This window comes from Xenopus tropicalis, chromosome 6 (assembly GCF_000004195.4).
Source record: "Xenopus tropicalis strain Nigerian chromosome 6, UCB_Xtro_10.0, whole genome shotgun sequence".
Classification (NCBI taxonomy): Eukaryota; Metazoa; Chordata; class Amphibia; order Anura; family Pipidae; genus Xenopus; species Xenopus tropicalis.
In genome coordinates this window covers 9,721,289-9,745,388 of record NC_030682.2, presented here as the reverse complement: position 1 = coordinate 9,745,388, position 24,100 = coordinate 9,721,289, and the positions used below count along the sequence as shown (strand labels likewise).

Sequence of the window (24,100 nt, the reverse complement as noted above, 5' to 3'; positions counted from 1 at the left end):
ACAAATAAGCACTCACCCCAAATCCCCCCTAACTGGCCTTCAGGCTGGGCCCCCTTAGCCCATAACAAGGTTACAGATATATAGAAACATTGGGGTAACAGTCACCCTGCTATAGTTCCAGGGGTACCCAGGGCACAAATAAGCACTCACCCCAAATCCCCCCCTAACTGGCCTTCAGGCTGGGCCCCCTTAGCCCATAACAAGGTTACAGATATATAGAAACATTGGGGTAACAGTCACCCTGCTATAGTTCCAGGGGTACCCAGGGCACAAATAAGCACTCACCCCAAATCCCCCCCTAACTGGCCTTCAGGCTGGGCCCCCTTAGCCCATAACAAGGTTACAGATATATAGAAACATTGGGGTAACAGTCACCCTGCTATAGTTCCAGGGGTACCCAGGGCACAAATAAGCACTCAGTCTCCAGCAGTATAACTAATGAATTTGGTTGATGTGAATGGAATGCAGTTGAGTATTTCATGAAGTTCTCAGTAAAGTCCAATAAACTATTAACAGCTTGATTCCGTATTCTACAGAGGGAAACACCAAAACTAAGAAGTGGGTTGAGCAACCCTTGGTTATACATGTTAGTCTTTTTATATACCTTTGATTAACAGTTTAGCAGAAGAAATGAGGGACCCAGCTTTGAAGGTGACAACGCCAGAGTCATTGGTTCCCAGATTTTTTAAGGTTAAGGTGTGAATGTTGCCGTTGAGCACAGATATCTCATTCATTGAGCTGTTCTGCAGGGGAGACCCGTCCAGCCACCACTGGGCCTTCCTCGTCCCCTGCTTAGAAAGCTTGCAGGTGAAGGTGGCTGTCTCCCCCGCAAAGACGTCCATGTTCTTTAAACCCGTAACTATCTCTAGGTTGCCCTCTGTGGCAGGTTTCAAAATTAAACAAAAAAAAAAAAGAAATTAAATAACAGTGAATACCATTTGTCTCTTAGGTCTTAGTTCTAACAGATGACCAAGGCCACCAAGCACCACTGTGTCAAGTAAAGACTGAAGAAGGAACGTTCCTACAGCAAAAAGAGGTTCTACTTCTTAAGAGAATGGACCATTTGAAAAAACTTTTGTTTCTATGGACAATTATGATGTTATAGGACTAAGGTTCTAGGTTCTAGGTTTAAACTGTGCCTTGGGTCAACATGGAATACTAACGACCAAGGAATGTCCATTTACTGAAAAGATATTATCCCTGTAGGTTCAAGCACGGATTGTTTTTGCAGTAGAAAAGATCTAATATGGATATGTCTATGAAGATTCTCATTCATCCAGGTCATGATATACAGTATCTAGTAGAATTAAGTCTAAAACAACTGGACTTTTCTGAGTAATATGGATAATTCCTCTGCAGCGTTTTTCCTGGGCAAATATTTTTGCACGAAATGTAAACAGAGAAGCAGAACAGCTGTTACAGGTGGAAGGAACACTAAATCGAAAGTTATAACACAAACACTTGGCGCTTGCATACAGATATATATAACATTCTTTTATAGACTCGGGAAAAAGTCAACCTGTTTCCATTGAGATATTGGGCCAGATTCAGTTCAGTGAGAAACAGCTATTTATGGTTTATCACGTGAAAACATATGGACAAGATACAATTCCAGTTTTTTCCCATAGACTTTAATAGGGTTTTCACATGAGATATGTTTTTCTGAATTAAATTGCAACCCAGATTGAACCTTGTTTCCACATGATAAACCTTCTTCTCACCGAATTGAATCAGGCCCATTGTGCCGGAATTTATAATCTTTTAGTTTGTATTGCAGTCACATGTGGAAATGCCATTGGCCCTAATAATGAAGAGTTGGTAGTACTTTGGTACAGGGGTGTATTTAGGTCCGGTGCCGCCCAAAAGTCGTGCACGGTGCGTGTGACATCACACAAATGGTGCATATGGTGTCACGCGCACCAACAGGGTCGGACTGGGCCGTTGGGACACCAGGAAAAATCCCAGTAGGCCCCGGCTCTAGTGGGCCCCAGCGGCCCAAACCCGACCCTTGCCGGCGCTCCCCCTGCCTGCCCGCTCCTCCCGACGTGTTATATTACGCGCGCTTGAGGGAGGACGTCAGGTGGGGGGCCCTGCGAGGGGGGTTAGGGGGGCTCCTGCAGGGGGGGTCCGACCCTGCGCACCAACGTACCAGCGTGCGCATGATGTCACTCCCAAAGAGCGTTCCAACCCCCCTTCTCCTTTGCCCCCCCTCAGCTCCATCGCCAGATTTTCTATGGAAATCCGTGATGGAGGCTGGGAGTGGAAAATACATGTCTCTAACAGGTCTCTAACAGACACCCCAAAATATTTCAATGATGGGAAATCCAACTGCCTGATTCTGGTTCTGTCTGCACTGAAGACTTTTGACTCAACCCTTTGAGCACCAGATGCCTATGCAACTGCTCCACGTGTCTCTGGTATCCAAAGCATTAGTATGAAGAGTGGTGCTGTGTTACCTTGGACAAAAACAGAGGCTGATGTTTGTGCGGCGTCTGTGCTGCATGAGTAGGGCCCGCAGTCTTCTAGATCCAAGTTGTGAATAAGCAATTCCACGACAAAGCCACTTTGCCTCATTTCATATTTAGCACTGGGTTGTAAAACAAGGCCTCCCTTTCTCCATTCCACGTGGGCCTCCGGTCTGGATACTTTGCATTGCAAAACGGCGGTGCCTCCTTCCTCTGGTTCCACATTCTGAAGCTCTTGGGTGAAGGTCACTGGTAGTTCTGGAAAGAATAAACACGGTTTGTGTTAATCGTATTCACGCCCATAACAGCTGCAGCAGATCCTTGTTTCTGGGATGTAGCACAACTCAGACCAGACAGAGATAATAATGGCTTCTTACCTAATCAAGCCAATGAGCAATCGAGAACATTCTATACATTAATATGGAAGAGTTCCTACTATAGCCATCTTTAAATATCTCATTAACCCCCTCAATTAGGCCCCCTCTTCTTCCCTCCTGTCCACAATCTATTTTGCCCCTTATCTCTGCCCAACTAACAGTGGCCCTACAGTGCCAGAAACTGGCTGCCAATTTGCCCCTCATGGATGAAATTACAGCCCTGTGGATGCGACATAAACACCTTCAAAATCAATATCTGATTAGGCTAGGAAGAAAATCCCATTGGATAAAGGTATCACTATAGTCACTCTGTGACCAACCAATCTGCACGGAGGCCCCCATGTAAGCCAATGATTAGTGCATGGTTTAAACCAGGGATCCCCAACCTTTCTTACTCGGGAGCCACAGTCAAATGTAAAAAGACTTGGGGAGCAACACAAGCACCATAAAAGTTCATGGAGGAGCCAAATAAGGGCTGTGATTGGCTATTAGGCAGCCTCTATGAAATCTATCAGCTTACAGGGGCTTTATTTGGTAGGAAATCTTGTTTTTATTCAACCAAAACTTGCCCCCAAGTCAGGAATTCAAAAATAACTCCCTGGTTTGGGGGCACTGAGAGCAACATCCAAGGGGTTGGGGAGCAACATGTTGCCCCTGAGCCACTGGTTGGGGAACACTTGTTTAAACAATAAGGTTGTCTTGATATGGCCCACTTGTTTGGCAACCTGGATTTTAATGTTTATAATAAGTTTAATGTATTATATCCAATATCTTAAGTCAGTACTGCCAGATGGGCCACAGGACTTTATAAACAAGCTGCCATTACAAATTCATAGTAATCCCTTGTTGTTAACAATAATAGGGGTTATACACATGGGATTATATACAAGATTATACACATGATGTCCAATGTGCTTTGTGACTATCATAGTGGTCAGCTTTGGACTTTGGCCATGTTGGTTTAAGTCTTCACAACCCTTGCAAGGCAATTCCTCCTCCCTGCAGAATTACACAGCTAAGCCTATAAATAATATTTCGACATACATGTCAAACCTACATCTGAACTGAAAGATAAGTAAAGCCAACAGGAAAGCGCTGATGCTGAATCTCCCCTTAATTCTAAACATTGCTTACTTTAACGTCGACAAAACAAATAGATGAATATTTAGTGTTCTATAGAACGTACTGTGAAAATATCAGGTTCTGTGTCGGGAATTCACAGCTACATTACACTAAATAAAGATACAAAGACATGCAGTATGCCAGCGCCCTCTAGTGTAGTCAATGCGGAACACTAAATTAATAAGCATTTCGCACTCAGATGCTGGTAATGCAGGAATACAGTTGCACATACTCTTGGCTCAATAAAGAATGGCATATTGGAAGGTACGCGCCTCTATATGGGATTGTAAACCGGGACCTCAAAGTTTAACCAAGTGGAATAACGGTAAGTCCAAGTACCAGCTTTAACCCAGCTCTTAGGTAACTTTAATAAGTCCTTCTGATTCAAAGATGGTATTTCTAACATCATTCTGATAGGATTCATGGGTATGTAGGGTTTAACTACCGTATAACACTCAAGCCGATCCGAATATAAGCCGAGGTACCTAGTGATGGGTGAAATGTTTTGCCAGGCATGGATTCGCAGCGAATCAGATGAAAAAATTTGACGCGGAAAAATTCGCCGCACGTCCAAATATTGTCGCCAGCGTCAAAAAAGAATAGTTGCGGGCATCAAAAGAATAGCCGCGGGCGACAAAAGAATAGCCGTGCGACAAAATAATAGCCGTGGGCGACAAAATAATAGCCGTGCGACAAAAGAATAGCCGTGCGACAAAATAATAGCCGCGGGTGACAAAAGAATAGCTGTGCGACAAAATAATAGCTTCGGGCAACAAAATAATATCCGCGGGCGACAAAAGAATAGCCGCGGCGACACTATTTTTTTTTCCGCACAACATTTTTGCCATTTCGCGAATTTCACGCCGTTTTGCGGATCTTTTGAAAGATTCGCAAATTTTTCAGTGAAGCCAAACTGAACAGATTCGCTCATCACTAGAGGTACCTAATTTTACCTACGAAAACTGGAAAAACGTATTGACTCGAGTATAAGCCTAGGGTGGGAAATGCAGCCGCTACTGCTAAGTTTCAATAATCAAAATAAATACCAATAAAATTACATTAAATGAGGCATCAGTGGGGTATAGGTTTTTAAATATTTATTTTAAAGAAAAACCATAAACTAGCTCTGTAAGCGGAGAAGAGGGTCAACAAAAACATTATGGTATCAACAATGATACCTTAAAAGTACTACCCCCTTAGCTCAATCAGCAACCAAGCTAAAACGCAAAGAGTTAAAATCCTTCAAAACTATATATAGTTTATATAGAATATAAAGTGCAATGTCTAGTGCAGAATGGGACAAGTGAGGATGGTAGATGAAGATACATTTGGGAGTGGGCCAGGGCACTGGAGGGTCTGGTTGCGGGTGGCCCAATTTGCACACAAAAGACAGAGGGTGCTAGTATGGAGGGACCCATGGCACCCGACTCGAGTATAAGCCGAGGGTGACTTTTTCAGCACATTTGGGGTGCTGAAAAACTAGGCTTATACTCGAGTATATATAGTATATTGTTTTGGGCTATTTCTTTTGTTCTTCTTTTCTATCAGTGCATTAAGTCTAAGTTACTAAGTACAGAAGACTTTTTGAAAGTAAAAAATTGCCCCAATGTATTTATTAGTAGGCTTAGTTGGTTGTTTGGATTAATTCTGTTTGCAAACATTGAAAGTTATTATTGTTATTGCAATGAGCGATAGGAGAGATTCCTTACGGTTGACTTGGAGTTGACTTGATGTTTTTTCACTTTGGGCACAACAGCTATATTCCCCAGAATCCTCCAAGGTGAGGTCCTTAATGCGTAAGGTGTGGACAGATCCATTCACGCTGATTTCATATTGTTCCCCGTGTTTGATAATCTTGGATCCCTTTCTCCATTCCACTGGAACATTGACCTTGGATAACTCACACTGAAGCAAAGCCACTCCTTCTTCCATTGCTTCTACTGCCTGAAGCTTCTTGGTAAAGTTCAAGGCTATAGCTGCATTTGACATTATGATATAATATAGGGTCAGAATGTATAAATACTTATTTCTACTATTTACTGAGACTTTTTAAACAAAGTGGGTCATTCATTCACAAAGAAAGGCCAGCAGATAATCCATATACTCTACCTGTAACTCTAAGGTCTGCAGTGGTTGTATTCTGCCCTACTCTAAAGCTGACGATCCCAGTATCTTCCGTTGACACCTTTTTTAGTGTTAAGGTGTGGATTTTCCCTTTATGCACCGAAATTTCATTCATTTCATTGGGCTGCAAGGGAACACCGGCTAGGTACCACTGTACGTCTGGGGCATTCTCTTTGGACACTTTACATTTGAAGATGGCATCTTCCCCCTCTTCTACAGAAATGTTCTGAAGATGGTCAACAATGAACGGCTCTGGTTCTGAGGCAGAAGATTCGGAAAATCGTACATTTAGTTGCTGTTATCTACATCTGCTTTCCATTTTATTGCTTATGCAATGTACAAGTCACCTACTAATGGAAAAAAAAATTCTGAACTTTTTGTTTTTTATGCTGCATGATAAGCCCACTCATGAAGAACATGGCTAAGAATTTGACCATTGTTCCACAGTTGCCCAAGCTACATGTCTTTTTGCCAGCCTTTACAGACTGTTCCACGTTAGTATTAGATGAAGAGTCTTCACTAGAGCAAATCTAGATATTCTAAAGTACAGTAATGAGACTTTGGATTTGCCTAACACATTTATGTCTAACCCTAAACATGATAGATTGTCAACTCATGGTGCCTTCATAATAGACATTCTTAAAATATGAGCATTGGGTAGGAACTAAAACTAAGGACCCTTGCTCTAAGCCAAAACATATGCTACCATGAATGTAAACCAAGGCATGTTTGAAGGCAAAACTCCAAACTTTTATCATTCAGTGGCACAGTACATTAAACATCTTACAATATGGTCATCACGTTGCCCGCACCAACCTTTAACACAGATATTAGCCATTGATTTCTGATCTCCTGTATCACATGTATATTCTCCGGCATCAGACATCTGAAGTTTGTGTATATGAAGTTCCACCACATGACCGGCCTGCTTCATTTCATATTTAGAACCTGGTTGGAGAACGACTCCAGCTTTCTTCCACTGAACTGGAGCATTAGCTTTAGAGATCTCAGCCCGTAGAATAACAGATTTGGTTTCTTCTCCCTGCTCGTTCTGCAGAGGTTTTGTTATCTCTACTGGGAGGGCTAGAACACAACAACATAGCAGGTTAGTTCAGGCATTACCCTATAGAAAGATTTTCTTGTAAGTATTTCAAGATGTGTGAATTTGAACCATACATGTAGATAACATCCAACAGAGAGATACAAACACTGATGCAATGGTGAGAGGTGAGACAAAGAACACACGTTACTAAGGACCAAGAAAACCAGAAGACTTCAAGGTACTGTAGGTAAGAATAATAAGAAAATAATAAGAAAAGCGACAAATGTCTACATAAAACATAGGAAGAATGCTCTATAAGTTATCACAGCTTTGCTCATTGTCCATCAGTCCTCCTGTAACGTGTGGAATATCACTTACCACCAATAATTCTGCTATAGTTTTCCCCTCTGACACTACATTTGGGCATTGGGCTCTTTTCAACCTTTTGGTTCGTGTTCTAGTCCAAAGGCTAGCAAAGGGGCTTACAGTTTCAAATTAAATGTATTATTGTGGTGGCCTTGATGCTTGCCCTGAACAGACAATGACATTGGATGTTCCCCACGATCCTTTGTTGAAAGTTTGGAATTCGATGGGCACATTAATTAATTGGAATATGGACACGTGTGCAGCTGAAGAGGAAGATTAATAAGAAGAGAACACAAATGGCCTTCAGGCAAATCAAGAACACAGTCGCTCTTCACTTAATCATCCTAAAACACTGAATGGCCTATTGCCAAGGAAATCTCTAAATTGATCCAGGCCGGGCCTGCTCTTCATCTGTATATTGTGACTCTTGAGATATCTGATGGCATTTCTTACAGACCTCTTGTTAGTAGCCAAAGATCTCTATTAGGTGGAACTCTATTGTTGATATTAATAAGAGGTAAAGAATTAAGACCTTTGTCAGAAATAGATGAAAAGAAGAGAAAATAAAGGATACGGTAACCATAGCAGTAGAAGATGTGCAAAGACTAAAACAGAGGCGATGTCAACAGTGATACACTGCAACGTGAGTATTCAAGTTATTTTGGCAGATATTATACGTTTCCTTTGTAAATACTGGCAAGCCATTACACAGCCTGACTGCCTTAGTACTATTACATTTTACAGAGTTGTACCTGAGACTGTTACTTTTGCTTTTGTCTGTTGATTTCCGACATCACAAGAATAGGCGCCTGAGTCTTCAGGTTTGAGGTTACTGATCTGCAAAGAGTGGACAGTTCCCGCTTCCTTGATATCATACTTTGCACCGGCAGGTATCTGCTCTGTGCCTTTCCTCCACACCACAGGAACGTTGGGCCGAGAGAGTTCACATTCAAGGATAACTGAGCCATCTTCTTCCACTTGCATATCCAGAAGGTTTTTGGTAAAGACTGGAAGTGGGGCTGAAATGGTAGAGAGTTCATTATAAAAGGTTCTAGACCTTCTAGTAGGAAGGGGTTTGATACCCAACACTGCTTTTTAATTACTGTTTACTGGTTGAACATTTACTAGGGAGATTCTTTGGCTTCTGACAGACTGGTGGTGGCAATATGTAGTGGCAATCTATTGTGGCAACAAGGCCTTTCTTTGAAGGCACCATGAAGTAACAAGTCATCAATTCAACTGATTAGGAGACATGCTAATAGAGAGCTAGGAATTATGTTGTCTGAACAAACGCTATGGACTAAATACAATGGGTGATACTTTTCCATAAAATAGTGTCGATTGAATGGAGGAAGCCATTTTCTGTTTCTGTTTTCAGTTTCTGTCTCCTCTCTAAGCAAATAGACGTGATTTATGGCAGTTATTCTAGATATCATTTTTAGAGCCAATACCCAACAACTCAACTCAAGGGTAGCCCCCTAAAGTGTTCACTGCATTTAGAAATAGAAAGTAAACATGCTTCCCCAGCACCAAAGGTGTTCGAGTACAAGAACACAAAAACCAATATACTGTAAATAAAGAGAACTAGCCATTATTAGAAACACGAAATGATGGATGCAGCTGTTATCTGACTTCCATCATCCTCCGTGTCTCAAGGTGGCCATACATGTGAAGATCCGATTGCTTGGCAATGTCGGCAATGGGGCAATTGGTTCAGGGACCGCATCAACGAGCCGATACGGTCCCCGATCCGACTAAATCTTTTAACCTGCCTAATCGATATCTGGCCAATTTCAGGCCAGATATCGGTCGGGCATGCCCCTCGTTCCTACCCCTACAAGGGCTGATAAGCTGCTGAATCGGTCCAAGGGATCGATAACGGCAGCTACAATCAGCGCGTGTATGGCCACCTTAACACTATCTCTTCAGGCCAAGTAGCAGCAGACACTTTCAAGTCAATGCAGAGTACAGCAGGATAGACCTGTGGTTACAGTACAGGGCTGTTGAGCCAAAATGTATGAAGCATATAAGCAACACATATGTTCTATCACCCTATGGACTGTCATGGCCTTCTTCTTTGTGTGGGACATTAGTAATTCAATAATAATCACATGAAGGCGATGGCATCAACATACATTGAGAAGCTTGTGAGACATCTTCAGGTAGACTAATTAAGATCTTGGGGGAGCAAGATGGTGGCTTTGCTCTTCACCCTGACCATGCTTATTACCTTTCACTGTAAGTTCTGCCGTTGATGTGTATGGGCCGACCCTGAAGGAAACACTGCCTGTATCCTCCTGTGTCACGCTGCTCAGTTTCAGTCTGTGGATTTTGCCCTTCTCCAGTGATATTTCATTCATCTCATTGTTCACCAGAGTGATTCCCTGCAGCTTCCACTCCACATCCTTGGCATCAGGGTGGGACACCTCGCACGTAAACACTGCATCTTCTGCTGCGAATACTGACACGTCTTTCAGGCCCTTCACGATAGTCACATCCAGTTCTAGAATCAACAATGGGATACTTTACTCTCCAGGAAATCGTGTAACCATTTATGAACAGAACGAATGAGAACTTTAGTGTCAGGAACCACACGGAATCAAACTTTTGGCTAATTATCAAACTTTACCTGCCACTGGGGGCTCATGGGGTTGGCACTGGTCAATTATTCCAATATTAATGTTTTATACCTCCCAGCTGTTCTCTCTTCCCCTCCAACCTTGTTATTCTAATGTGGCTTAAATATACAATTAAACCCCTATATAAGGCTGTTTCATGCAACCCATGCAGCTTGATCATTGAAGCCTTACATCCTGATCCAACCTGTTGTTCCATGATCCCCTTGCCTGGTCAATGCTAGTGATGAACGAATCTGTCCCATTTTACAACTTCAACAACATTATTGGCTACTGGTAAACTAGTGATGACTTGTTCTGTCCTAAAGATCCTCCCACAGGAAAATATGGGTTTTCACCAGGCCTGGTGATTTCGGTGATAGTGAAGGGGATATTGAAATTCTGGATAAACAGGGTAAAGTACATACCTGTTAAGGGCCTATCTTTCAAGAGGTGTAGTATGATTTACAGTATGTCAGAAAAAAGGTTTAAACTATATTTAATAAAATAAATTAAATAATATGCTATTATTTTACACCACTTCAGAGCAGAGAGGGAAGTCTTATTAATAGAGGAAAATGAAAGAAATATATTGGAGCTAAACTGGAGCTAAACTGGAGCTAAATAAAATGTACAAAAGTCTTGCACTGTTTCATGAATGTGGCAGTTGTATATACTTTGGAGTTAAATTGTCATTCCAGAATGCACTTTAGTCAAACCGGAGTGCCACATTTCCCCACACATATATATGCAGGGCAACTTACACCAATAATGGGGGGAACATTTTGAGTAAGAAATATTGGTCCCCATTCAATTTGATGAAAATAACATCTTGTTGCATATTATATATATATATATATATATATATATATATATATATATATATATAAAAGCCTATAGGGAATTCTGGAATTCAGTTAGGAGATATTATATTATTATCACGTCCAATGATGGAGAAGCAGTGAAGGAAAGATGTGTGCTAGATATGTGGCTGTGGCTCCCAGTTATCATTCTAAAATCATCTTATTGATCCCATATTGTTTTTATTTGTTACAACAAGGCATCAACTATACTACCTGTACTACCTGTAGATGTGATCCCAAGAGATCAAGCTCAGCTTAACTGATCAATAACAGTTGGACAAAACATGCCCTAAACTCTGGGAATAATGGGACAAATCTGTGCCCAACTCTTATTCATAAGCTGCTTTAACTATGCTTTCTTCCAACCCATACTGTCCAAGCTTCTCACTTCTACACTGCCCCCATTTATTATGAAAGGTTCTTGGATGGACATTGCCCCACAGGTTCTACATACTTACCCTTAACTTTCAGAACTGCTGAAGATTTCTTGCTCCGGGCCACGCAGGTGAACTCTCCAGCATCTTCCAGCTCCAGATTGTGTATCACCAGCTCTCTGACCCCATCTTGTTCTTTCATTTCATACTTGGAACTGGGCTGAAGGGTCTCGGCTCCTTTTCTCCACTCTACTGAATTCTTCTTTGAAGATATCTCACAGCGGAATTGAGCCTTCTCACCCTGCTGAGCTTCCATGTTCTGCAACGGCTGCAAGAACTGTAGCACTGCAAAGGGACAGTAAAGTTGTTGGCCATCATTATACTTCTTAGTGTTGCCTCAGGGTGCACCCCCTCCAGACCAAAAGGACCCATATCAATATACGTCATGTAACACAGTGTTTGATTTGTGCTGATATCATATGGGGGAATGTAAAGTATGTCGCTAATGGAAAAAACAGTTGCAACCCTTTGTCTTGTGACAGTAGGTTTGCAACTGCCAATTTTTTCGTTTGCGTGGTGTATGCAATAAAACGTCTTCACCTGTTTTTGTGTTTTTTACAGGGTTGTTCACCTCTGTACAACATTCAGAAATCTAACCCTTCATATTAATAGAACAATCTTTGCCATATACATAGTTAATAAAAATGTGCAGCTGAAGAGATATTCCCTTCAGAATCACCCCCTCTGCTGATCCTTCACTTTTGCACAGACCCTGTGTTTGGGGGGGTCAGGGACCCCTATAAACACTACAGTTGCTCTTTTTATTTCCTTATATGATGTCACACATAGGGGTATATTTATCATGCTGTGTAAAAAGTGGAGTAAAACATTACTGGTGATGTTACTCATAGCAGCCAATCAGATGCTTTGCTTTGGTTTTCTAACTGTAGAAATGTAATTGCTGATTGGTTGCCCTGGGCAACATCACCGGTAATGTTTCACTCCACTTTTTACACAGCATGATAAATATACCCCATAGTCTTAACTCCTTAACTCCTATTGGCTGTCAGTCTGACACTGCTTCCTGTGCCTGCTGAGTCTGTGTGCCTATGCCATTGCAAGGGAAAAATTATCCAATGACCTTTCAGTTTATGCAGCTGGTTAGAGAGCACAAGCAACCAATGAATGGGTCCAATAGGAAACAAGTAAGGGCAAAGTCTGGTGTGATGATGTCAGCATATAGGAAGTTGTCAGTGTGTCAGGTTCAAAATAGGCCCCTCCCATCCCTTCAGAAAACTCATCAGAGAGACAGAAGAAGGACTAAATTAATGCGTATAATAAGTAGCTTGTACAGTGGCATTTGTACTTTTATTTCATGGAAAATGGATTGTCTCTAACAGGCTAAGAGCATTGTTGGTGGTTTAATAAGATGTGGACATTGAAAGTGAACAACCCCTTTAAGATTTACTCCATCGTCAAGTGTTAAACATTCGCAATGTAATATATGTTTAGTGAGCAGTATTACATTACAAGCAGCACTAAACATTCCGAAAAATGTCATTTTTTAGTTATTTAACTTTTTGTCCAGCAGCTCTCCAGTTTTGAGTTTCAACAGCTATCTGGTTGCTAGGGTCCCAATTACCTTAGCAACCAGGGAGTGGTTTGAATGAACGAGAGACTGGCATATGAATAGTACAGGGACATAAGGAATAAAAAGTAACAATAACAATAAAATTGTAGCCTCGAGGAACAATAGTTCTTGGCTGCCGGGGTCAGTAACGCCCTTTTAAAAGTTGGAAAGTGTTAGTAGAGGAAGGCAAATGATTAAAAAACTATATGAAATAAATAATGAAGACCAATTGAAAAGTTGCTAGGCATAGGACATAACATACTAAAAGTTAACATAAAGGTTGACCTCCCCTTTAATGGTTGCAAATAGACCTCATTGCAGTTGTATCCTAACTGGAGTCCAACTCACCGTTGACCTTTACAGTAGCAGTGGTCTGCTGGTCTCCTGTGTCACACGTATATACATCCCCGTCCTCCGCTTCTGCATCATAAACCACAAGTTCCGCCACAACCCCGTCCTGCACCATCTTATATTTAGCACAAGGGAAAAGCCCGACGCTTCCCTTCCTCCATTCGATGGGGACGTTTGGTTTTGTGGTTTCGCAGCGAAGAGTCACGGTGACACCTTCCTCCACTGTTGTGTCTTTCAGTGGTTTCTTGAAGAGCACCGGCAGAGCTAAAGAAGAACATATTGAGATAATGTATAGAGATGGGCCACATATATGTTCCACATAAGCATCACTTAACACTACTTACAGATGGAGCACATTTTATAAGCTGGACTACCGTACTTATAACCTGAACCATTCATAGGTGCTGCAGTTACTAAAGGGGAAGGAAAAGGTATTTTGGCATTTTACTGCCAATAGATAAATAGAGAGCTAGAACACTAATGGATAGACAGAAAGCTAGAACACCAATGGATAGACAGATAGCTAGAACACCAATAGATAGACAGATAGCTAGAACACCAATGGATAGACAGATAGCTAGAACACCAATAGATAGACAGATAGCTAGAACACCAATGGATAGAAAGATAGCTAGAACACCAATAGATAGACAGATAGCTAGAACACCAATGGATAGAAAGATAGCTAGAACACCAATAGATAGACAGATAGCTAGAACACCAATGGATAGACAGATAGCTAGAACACCAATAGATAGACAGATAGCTAGAACACCAATAGATAGACAGATAGCTAGAACACCGATAGATAGACAGATAGCTAGAACACCGATAGATAGACAGATAGCTAGAACACCAATAGATAGACAGATAGCAAGAACACCAATGGATAGACAGATAGCTAGAACACCAATGGATAGACAGATAGCTAGAACACCAATAGATAGACAAATAGCTAGAACGCTATATTTATTCTGCAGAAAGCTTTACCATACCTGAGTAAAAAGCCCTAGAAGCTCCTTCTTTTTGATTAAGATAGCAGCTGCCATTTTAGCTTGGTCTAAGTAGCTTCCATGCTGCAGCTCTAGCTGATTACACATTGGGAGGGGGAGCGAATTTTGATGGGAGGGGGAGCAGGGAAAGGGAGGGGGGATAGAGAGGAGCAAACTGAGCAAACTCGTGCCCGTGCCCTGAAGAATTTTTGTGTGAGCGGGAAGTCTGATACCGAAAGAACATGTACAAAAAAGACGATAAATCCTAAAGAGCAATAGTTTCTGGTTTCTGTGGTCAGTGACGGGGGCAGAAGAGAAAGGCAAATAATTCAAAAACTATAAAAAATAAATAATGAGAACCAATAGCAAAGTTGCTAGGAATAAGGCATTCTACAACATACCAAGAGTTTACTTAAAGGTAAACCACCTTTATCCCCCTGGTGTCTCTTTAACTGTGTATGTTACCTTTTACTGTTAGATATGCCCTTGTTTCCTGGTCCCCTGTATCACAGCTGTACTCTCCTGTGTCTTCCAGCCTAAGGTTGTGTATTATCAGTTCAGCAATGCGCTCCTTCTGCCTCATCTCATACTTGCTGCCCTGCTGAAGGCCTAGGCTCCCTTTCCTCCATTCAACGGAGGCGTTAGGCTTAGATACTTCACATCGCAATGTCACGGTGTCGTCCTCCTGAGCCTCAGTGTTCTGCAGTGCTTTAGTGAATACAGATGGCAGGGCTAAAGAAAATTAAGTATTATATCATAAGTGGGAAGAACTACAAGCAAGGTGTCGGCATATCATGGAAACCAATGAGAAGGAAAACAAAAATACTTGGGTATTTGATGCTGGCACCCCTGCTATTTAAAAAGAGAGGTAACCAGGAAGTTATACATTCAAATGGGTGTTCCAACAAATAATCCAATGGGAGATATTCTGAAAATCAAAAGTTCTTTTCCAGGAACATTAAGAGATTGTAAGATTACACGCCTAAACAAACACATTTTTGTATAAATCATATCAAAAAGAAGCTCTCAGTACCATCAAATAAAATGGTTACCTCATTTGTTTCCTTTTGAATTACCTAAACTTATACAAAATGTAACCTGCCCCCCCCCCAAATACACTGCTTTATAAAACACATGTAGATGAAAGAGTCGGTGCCACTAATGTCAAACTAAAATAAAAGAAGCTATGCCATTAAAAATAAAAGAAAGATATATGAAGACCAGGGAATGAATTCCAAAGAGATCAAAGAATAATAAGATGAGAAGAGCTTACAATCTAAGGTCCATATCAAGTTCAATCACCAAAACACAATTAAAACCTCCTGAATAGTTTTGTCTAATATATATAAAGCTATGTTTCTCCACAATAAGTTTGTATTATGTATGACTTGGAATGTATTGAGATTAGTGATGAGCGAATCTGTTTCCTGGTTCTTTTGAAAGGTTCGCAAATTTTTGGGCGAAGCGAAGCGGCGAAAAATTTGCGAAACGGCGAAAATGTTGTGCGGCAAAAAAAATTGTCGCCCGAGACTATTCTTTTGTCGCCTGAGACTATTCTTTTGTCATGCGGCTATTATTTTGTCGGCAGCAGCTATTATTTTGTCGCCCACGGCTATTATTTTGTCGCCCACGGCTATTATTTTGTCGCCCACGGCTATTATTTTGTCGCACACGGCTATTATTTTGTTGCCCCTGGCTATTATTTCGTCGTGCAGCTATTCTTATGACGCCCGCGACTATTCTTTTTTAACTCCTGCAACAATTTTTGGACGTGCGGCAAATTTTTTCATCCGTTTCACGAAACAATCCGCCAATGGCGAAACGTGGAAATTCGCCGCAAATCCATGCCTGCCGAAACATTTCACCCATCACTAATTGAGATATACAAGCCCAACTCCTTTCCCTCTATCCTGGTTATCAGTAATGAGAATGATATGTTTGTATCAAGATCTTTACAGAATAAAAGCTTCAATAGTGATACTTATCTATTTAGTACTCTTTTATTAAGCAAAAAGTGAAAGAATTCTCATGGCTTTTTTGAACATGTTGAAGGTCCTGTTCAATGGAGTATGATGAAAGAAGTTGAGGGGCTACCTAGTCCAGTAGAAGCATTCAGCATGATTGTTTAAGGACTATGCTCCATCTGGAGCAAATGAGTTAAATAAGATGCCTGCTGAACATTCAAGAACGTTGTCCAGATAATGGCCCTGTGAGCTTAGAACACCATACCCACCTCAGAACTTATCCCCTTAAACAACTGATGTAGGTGATTTTATCCTTGTAACTCCATTAGGAGCCCAATAATAGAGAGGACCATTATTTATATTGCTTATTTTGCCTTAATTTGAAATTAACTGGATGCCAATGTACATATGCCTATCTATTACATATTATTATTATTATATTAATATTTCAATGTACTATTTATTTAGTGGAGATATTTAAAAATCGTATCCATGGACTGCTCCCCCAAACTTGACTTACACCCCATGTTTTTCACAAACGTTCAAACAAAAGCTTCAGAGAATCCAAAAATGTCTCTTACTGAATAGCTGTTAGTAGGTTTTGTTATTTACATCCCATATTTAAATCATAACTTAATTATATTTACCTTTCACTTTTAGATCACTGGTTGTTTTCTCTATACCGCATACGCAACTGTAAACCCCAGCATCTCCTAACTCAAGATTACTGATGAGCAACTCAACTTTTCCTCCACTTTGCTGCATTTGGTATCTGTCCCCTGATTTTAGCACCTGACCTCCTTTCAGCCATTCAACGGGCACATTTGGTTTGCTAAGCTCGCAATGTAGAATTGCCGTTTCTCCCTCGGTAGCTTCGGCACACTTCAGCTCTTCTGTAAAAATCACTGGAAGGACTAGAGAGAGGCAAGAGAGAAGAATAATTTTCTCTCAAACACATCAAAGACATCAAAGAACCTTGTCCGGTTTTTCCAGGAAGGAGAAATATTTTGAACTTTGGTCATCAATAGCTCATACTAAAGCATTATACACGTTATATAGCTATAGTACAAAGGTCATAACTGTGAGGGAAACACAATTGTAGAAGGTACAATTAGTAGTATTGGTAAGAGATCTGATAACGTGGGGAGGCCGATTTACCGATTTTCAAATTGTGTTTTTTCAAAACTCGATCATGAAAATAAAACGTGCTTAAATCGCTCAAGTTAAGTCTCAGATAAAGAAACGTGAACACAACGAAAATCACACTGTTCCATTTTTTTCTTGAAAAGAATGGTTAAAAAAACTCAAATAAAATAGGTTCCCATTGACATATATAGAAAAGAATCACAGAAATGTTAACAAATGTGCCCCAAAAGGCTCATAATATAATATAAAATATAATTTAAAAAAACTCAAATACAATAGGTTGGATGTTCCCATTGACTTCTATAGAATGGAATCGCAGAAAAAACCCTCCATCTTGAATTTTAACAAATGTGCCCCCAAAAGGCTCATAATATAATATAAAATATAATTAAAAAAAACTCAAATACAATAGGTTGGATGTTCCCATTGACTTCTATAGAATGGAATCGTAGAAAAAAAACCTCCATCTTGAATTTTAACAAATGTGCCCCAAAAGGCTCATAATATAATATAAAATATAATGACATAAGGATGTGTAAGACTAGTTAATTGTCAAAGAGTAATGGATGAAGGTGAAGGAAGTTAGAAAGATAATTTGGCCAGATATCATCCAATAAATGAATAGTAAAGGGATTTGCTCATGGTTACCATTAACCGCCACCACAGCAGAAGTCTTCTTATCGCCACAAGTACATGTATATTCTCCTGCATCCTTTGGCTCTACATTGTGGATGACAAGGTCAGCGCTTAGACCTTCTTGTCTGAAGGAATATTTCTGACTCTGACTCAGCACGTGGGTTCCTTTCTTCCACTCAACACAAACATTGGGTTTGCTCAGCTCACAGTGGAGAGTAGCTGTGTCACATTCTGTGACCTCCACGTTCTTCAGTTCTTCTTTAAAAACAACAGGCAGAGCTGATAGAAGAAGAGATTTTTTTTTTGTTGTAGGAAAAATGAATTACGTACGTGGATTTGCTAACAAATGAAATAAAATGGACCCCGTAAATAACAATTAAGTTGTATAGAGTGTTAACATCCAAGTTATCCAAGACTAGTTCCATACTAGTCCCACGTCCCCATCATAAACATCTAAAATACTGAAACCTAATTATTTGTTAATAAATAAAAACCTGGTTTTACATCTTTGTAAACAGATAGACTATTACATCTAGTTATTTCTTCCTTGCTGCCCCGTCAGAAGTGGCTACCACCTTGTAGAAGTGGCTACCACCAAAAATGAACCACTAGCCAACAAAGAGCTAAACATTACCATTCACAGTTAAAGTAGCAGAGGTCTTCTGGTCTCCACAGATGCAGGTATACTGGCCAGAATCGTCCAGATCAGTATCACATATTAGCAACTCAATTGCACAGCCATCTTGGTTCATGTGATACTTATCGCTGGATCTTAATGCTTGTTTTCCTTTCATCCATTGTACCAAGGCAGAAGCCTTTGTCACCCCACAATGTAACGTGGCTGTCCCCCCTTCGGTGACCTCGACATTTTTCAGATCAGAGTTGAAGACCGCAGGCAGCTCTGGAGAGTGGAACGTGGACATTCATGATGAGTTTTTGTGCAGTTTCCATTAGGTGGTCAAGCGAGTAAGTGAATTAATACAGATAAGACAAGGAGAGAAGATTTTGCAGATTAACTATACATTGATTATAATTTAATTAAAAAAATTACCAATAACTGTTAAAGTAGCAGTGGTGGCCTCCTCTCCACACACACATGTATAATTTCCAGAGTCCTTCAGATCTAGTTTGCTGATGGTTAGCTCCGCTATGACGCCTTCCTGCCTCAGTTGATACTTATCATTAGGTTTGAGAGTTTCATGACCTTTCTTCCACTCCACTCGTGCATTTGGTTTAGTCAGCCTACAGTGGAACATAGCCTTCTGGCCTTCTCTTTCTTCTGTATGTTGGAGTTCTTCTACAAAGAGTGCTGGCAATTCTAATGGGAGATAACAAAAATGCAGTGGATATAAAGTCCAGGGCCATTGTGGTTTTTCGAACGTGGCCCATCAATATAAAATCGCTTGGAAAGAGAGGAAGAAGACTAAGTGATTACTCTCTAAAATGCAGAATATGATAAATACATGAAAATGGATAATTATGGGGTGTTCATTGATGTAAAAGCCTAGTTTGAAGTGTGTATAAGCTTTGCCAATACTATTAGTTGTCCCTTACTTTGCAAAGGTAGGTAGTGATCTTAGTTTGCCAGTGTTTCTAATAATTATTAAAAAAAAAAAACATTTTTTTCAAATACTTTTTACTTATGACTTCAGTGGAAATAAACATTGGCATCGCCATGCCAATGGGAGTAGAGGTGAAAAAGTTGGGTATCACTATATAAGATAAAGTTCCTGTACAAAGAAGAAGGAATAGGTTACCCTGTACTGTTAGTTTTGCTGTGGTTTCCTGGTCTCCGCAGATGCACGTATAGCTTCCAGCATCCTTTACATTGAGTTTGAGGATCTTCAGTTGTGCAACACCACCATCTCGCTGGATTATGTACTTGTCACTTGGCTTCATTTCCCGATTGTCTTTTTTCCAAACCACCGGCTCTTTGTGCTTATTCAGCTCACAGCGAAGGGTGATATCTTGATCCTCCGTGCCGATTTCATTTCTTAGCTCTTCGATGAAAACGATGGGAAGAGCTAGAATTCACAGAGGATAGACAATCTCATGACTAACAGTTATAGGTTCGAGCCCTGCTTCACATGAGTTTGTGCATATTGTGTCATACAGTAATGTATACAGAATTATCCGCAATTTGAAGTAATTACTCCAGCGTGATCCATGCTTCTCATTCATTATGGTCAACTATTTGAACGCATTTCTTTCCCATTCAATAAAATATAATTAGAAATTCATTAAAGGTACTGCCAAAAATCAGTTATAGTGAATCTTCTGTTTTTCATAGGGTCTCCTCATACTGTGAGACCTGAAAATCCATACAGTATATACTGAAGACAGTGGAATATGGGAGTAGGTGGCTACTTATGCCTGTTGGCTGGATATCTAACCAAGAAGACTATTAGCCCACCTTGTTTCGATTGCTATGACTAAACACAATAATGTACAGCCAATGTTTTGTACTACATGGGGGTGGTTGTTTATAGATCCAACATTTGTACTTATTTCCAAGAATACATCTACTGCATGTTACTATATAAAGAAATGTTGTACTAATTTTGTATATTGACCAAAAGATAAACAGGTAAACAAGGAGCAAGATATTCTACTGAGAGTTCAACCAATTTGGCTTTATCTAATAATTCTTTCTGTTTGGGTATATGCAACTAAAACTTTGCGGGAGAAAATAACATACTGGAACAAAAATATTTATGGAAACAGTCACTTGCATGTCAAGGATAAAAATTGTTGGTGATTGTGAAGGTTATAATAAAATATGACAAGTCACTAGACTAATTATTAGGTATTTAGAAGTCCACACTTTACATAGGGAAGTATGATGTAGAGCAGAGATTCCCAACCTTTTTTTACTTGTGAGCCACACTCAGATGTAAAAAGTGTTGGGGAGCCACACAAGCATGAAAAAGATGTTTGGGGATGCCAAATAAGGGCTGTGAATGGCTATTTGGTAGCCCCATGTGGACTGCTGGCCTACAGGAGGCTCTGCTTGGAGTAAAACTGTGTCTATGGGCTTCCAAAACTTGTCTCCAAGCCAGAAATTTACAACAATACTACTTTGAGGCTACTGGGAGCAACATCAAGGGGGAGATGAGCAACATTGTTGCCCCCGAGCCACTGTTTGGGGATCACTAAAGTAGGGTAACTCTACATGGGTGGTCAATAAAAGTGAATAAAAGCTTATCTGAGGACAGGTTTAAAGTAGAGAATAAATAAAGATGCATATTGGAGATGTTTGGTATTTTACCATTGACTGTCAGTACAGCAGTTGTCTTCTGCTCTCCACAGGCACATGAATACTGGCCAGCATCCTTCAAGTCTAAATTGCAAACCAAAAGCTCAGCGACTTTCCCATCTTGCTTCATTTTGTATTTGTCACTTTGCTTCAGGATACTTTGTTCTTTCCTCCACTCCAAGAGGGCCTTAGCCTTAGTTAGCTCACAGTGTAAAGTTATTGATTCCCCTTCATTCACTTCTTTGTTCTTCAGTTCCACTTTAAATTGCGGAGGCAGAGCTGGGACAATATTAATGGGGGTTAAGGAGAATCCATCATTGAAATTATGAAAAATAAGAATACCAGTCAGTTCTAGGTGATGTGTTCTACCCATTTCAGAGGTGACCAATAGAACTAGACAGAACTTTTGCAGCTTGACTAACTACTTATTACAAATTAATGTAACTGTGATTTAGTTATCAGAGCAAAATTTATAATTTTGTAGTATTTTTTCATTCACAATTATAAATTGGGTAGACTATTTAAATTGGTTTTGGCCAACCTCTTCATATAGTGAATTATAGTAAATATATATCCAAAAAACTGAAATAATATATTGTATCCATAAAAAAGATTCCAAATCTTGGTTTTTGGCCCTCCTCTCAGGTCTATCAGAAATTCAAATAGTCAATTATAGTAAATATATATCTAAAAAAAATTGAAATAATGAATTTTATCCACAGTGAAAATTCCAAATGTTGGTTTTTGGCCTTCCTCTCTGGTCTAGCAGAAATCCAGATAGTGAATTATAGTATATATATCTAAAAAATGTGAAATAATATATTTTATCCACGGTGAAGATTCCAAATCTTGGTTATTGGCCAAGTCTAGCAAAAATCTAGATAGTGAACTATAGTAAATATATATTTATCTAAAAAAATTTAAATATATTTTATCCACAGTGAAAATTCCAAATTGTTAACATCAAGATAAGACGGAGAGAGGACGCGGAAATGGTGGCGTAAGCAAATAACGAATGAGTGAATAAAGAAGTGCAATTGACAAATGTAATTAAGCAAATGGGAGGCGCAACCAGTGAACAAACGAATCAAATTTTTTAACGAAGATGTGGACTTGGTGTAGATGGATAGTAATGGATCAATGAAGAACATGAAAACATCAAGATGATTACCAGGAAAGGTGAGTTGTGAAAGAATGGACTAATGCAAGAAGCAGTGATGGTGGAATAAGATGGCAGCAGTGTTAATGATGGTGATGATGACGGTTAAGCGCAAGCAATAGAAAATGGATGGAAACTAGTAAAAAAAGCCAAGATGGACATTAATTACCATTTACGGTCAGTGAAGCTGTGGTCTGGTGGACTCCGCATACGCATGTGTACTCGCCAGCATCTTTCAGGTCCAAATTATTGATTATCAACTCTGCATCAAGATCTTCCTGGTTGATTTTGTATTTATCACATGACTTTAGAGTCTTATGTCCTCTCCTCCACTCCAGCACCGCGTTAGGTTTGGTCAGTTTGCAACTCAATGCAACTGAGCCCCCTTCCATAGCTTCCTTGCTCCTGAGTTCCTCTTCAAATTGTGGTGGGACCGCTAATATGGGATTAAAAGCACATGGTTGTGTTCAAATTAATTCTTTTTAAGGCAAATACAAATGGAAAGGGTGATGATGAATATTAGGGGGATGTACATGAATGATCTGAGTTTAAATAAAGGGGAAATTGTGATTATGAGACGTTATTATGAGAAAGTGACGTAAATGATGAAGAAAGGAGAGATAAGATGAACATTAAGATGAGTTCAAACTCAACTAGACAATTGTTATGTTATCAAACATTGACAAAAAGTGATTCCATGATTTAATTTAAGTGTGGATTACCATTCACAGTCAGCAAGGCTGTTGTTTCAAAATCTCCACAAACACAGGTGTATTTCCCAGCATCCTGCAGCTCTAACTGACTTATAACTAACTCAGTCACAAGGCCTTCCTGCCTCATCTTGTACTTGTCATTTGGTCTGAGAGCCTTCCCTCCTCTCCTCCACCCTACAGAGGCATTAGACTTGGTCAGCTCACAGCGCAGTGTGATGGAGTCTCCTTCGACAGCTTCTGAGTTCTTGAGGTCTTCTTTGAAACGTGGGGGTAAAGCTAGCAGAATTTAGAATAAAAAGGTATATGTTCAATTGAAGACTCAAATAATTATGAAAATTGTTAATAAGTGAAAGTTTTAAACTTCTGTGCCTTTGTTAGACATATTTTACCTATTACGGTTAAGGTTGATGAGGTCTCAACATTTCCGCAAATACAGGTGTAAATCCCAGCATCTTCTTCCTCTACGTGAGGAACCACCAGTTCTGCAATAGCGCCGTCCTGACGCAATACGTGTTTTTCAGAAGTTGCCAAGACCTCACCGTTCTTTCTCCACTGCACAGTGACGTCGGGTTTGCTAAGCTCGCAGTGCAAGATGGCTTGGTCTCCTTCTTTTATGTTCTCGTTTTTAAGTCCATGTTTGAAGTGAGTAGGCAGGGCTGAGAAATGTAGAAGTTACAATGTATGGTGAAACTATAAAGAACCTGGAGAAGAACCATCTGTGCACTCTGTAAATGGTCTGTATACCATCAAGTATAGCTGCACAGAGCAGTATATCATACAAATACATCAACATAATTATTCATTTGTACCTCGTAAACCCTAAGTATGCTTCCTAAAAATAAGAGTTAGATAGTTTAGCTAATAAAATGTCCTGTGGCATTAGAGTCTAAGTATATAGTGTATAG

At 40.1% G+C, this 24,100-nt stretch overlaps 1 protein-coding gene across 21 annotated transcripts in view; it reads right to left on the bottom strand.

The window, feature by feature from the left end:
* Nucleotides 1–24,100, bottom strand: part of obscn (obscurin, cytoskeletal calmodulin and titin-interacting RhoGEF) — a 241,276-nt gene that overhangs the window by 124,209 nt on the left and 92,967 nt on the right. For 11 of the 21 annotated variants that reach the window (XM_031903695.1, XM_031903696.1, XM_031903701.1 and 8 more), the window contains 19 exons: nucleotides 23,585–23,851; nucleotides 23,205–23,471; nucleotides 22,652–22,918; nucleotides 21,336–21,602; nucleotides 19,825–20,091; nucleotides 19,119–19,385; nucleotides 18,702–18,968; nucleotides 18,080–18,346; nucleotides 16,933–17,199; nucleotides 14,787–15,053; nucleotides 13,327–13,593; nucleotides 11,433–11,693; nucleotides 9,727–9,999; nucleotides 8,249–8,515; nucleotides 6,905–7,171; nucleotides 6,074–6,346; nucleotides 5,674–5,940; nucleotides 2,457–2,723; nucleotides 605–877 (listed from right to left, as the gene is read on the bottom strand). In XM_031903695.1, the coding sequence (XP_031759555.1) occupies nucleotides 605–877; nucleotides 2,457–2,723; nucleotides 5,674–5,940; nucleotides 6,074–6,346; nucleotides 6,905–7,171; nucleotides 8,249–8,515; nucleotides 9,727–9,999; nucleotides 11,433–11,693; nucleotides 13,327–13,593; nucleotides 14,787–15,053; nucleotides 16,933–17,199; nucleotides 18,080–18,346; nucleotides 18,702–18,968; nucleotides 19,119–19,385; nucleotides 19,825–20,091; nucleotides 21,336–21,602; nucleotides 22,652–22,918; nucleotides 23,205–23,471; nucleotides 23,585–23,851 (5,085 nt within the window). The remainder of the gene's footprint in view (nucleotides 1–604; nucleotides 878–2,456; nucleotides 2,724–5,673; nucleotides 5,941–6,073; nucleotides 6,347–6,904; nucleotides 7,172–8,248; nucleotides 8,516–9,726; nucleotides 10,000–11,432; nucleotides 11,694–13,326; nucleotides 13,594–14,786; nucleotides 15,054–16,932; nucleotides 17,200–18,079; nucleotides 18,347–18,701; nucleotides 18,969–19,118; nucleotides 19,386–19,824; nucleotides 20,092–21,335; nucleotides 21,603–22,651; nucleotides 22,919–23,204; nucleotides 23,472–23,584; nucleotides 23,852–24,100) is intronic. The other 10 variants (XM_031903698.1, XM_031903704.1, XM_031903709.1 and 7 more) reach the window with 7 other exon arrangements.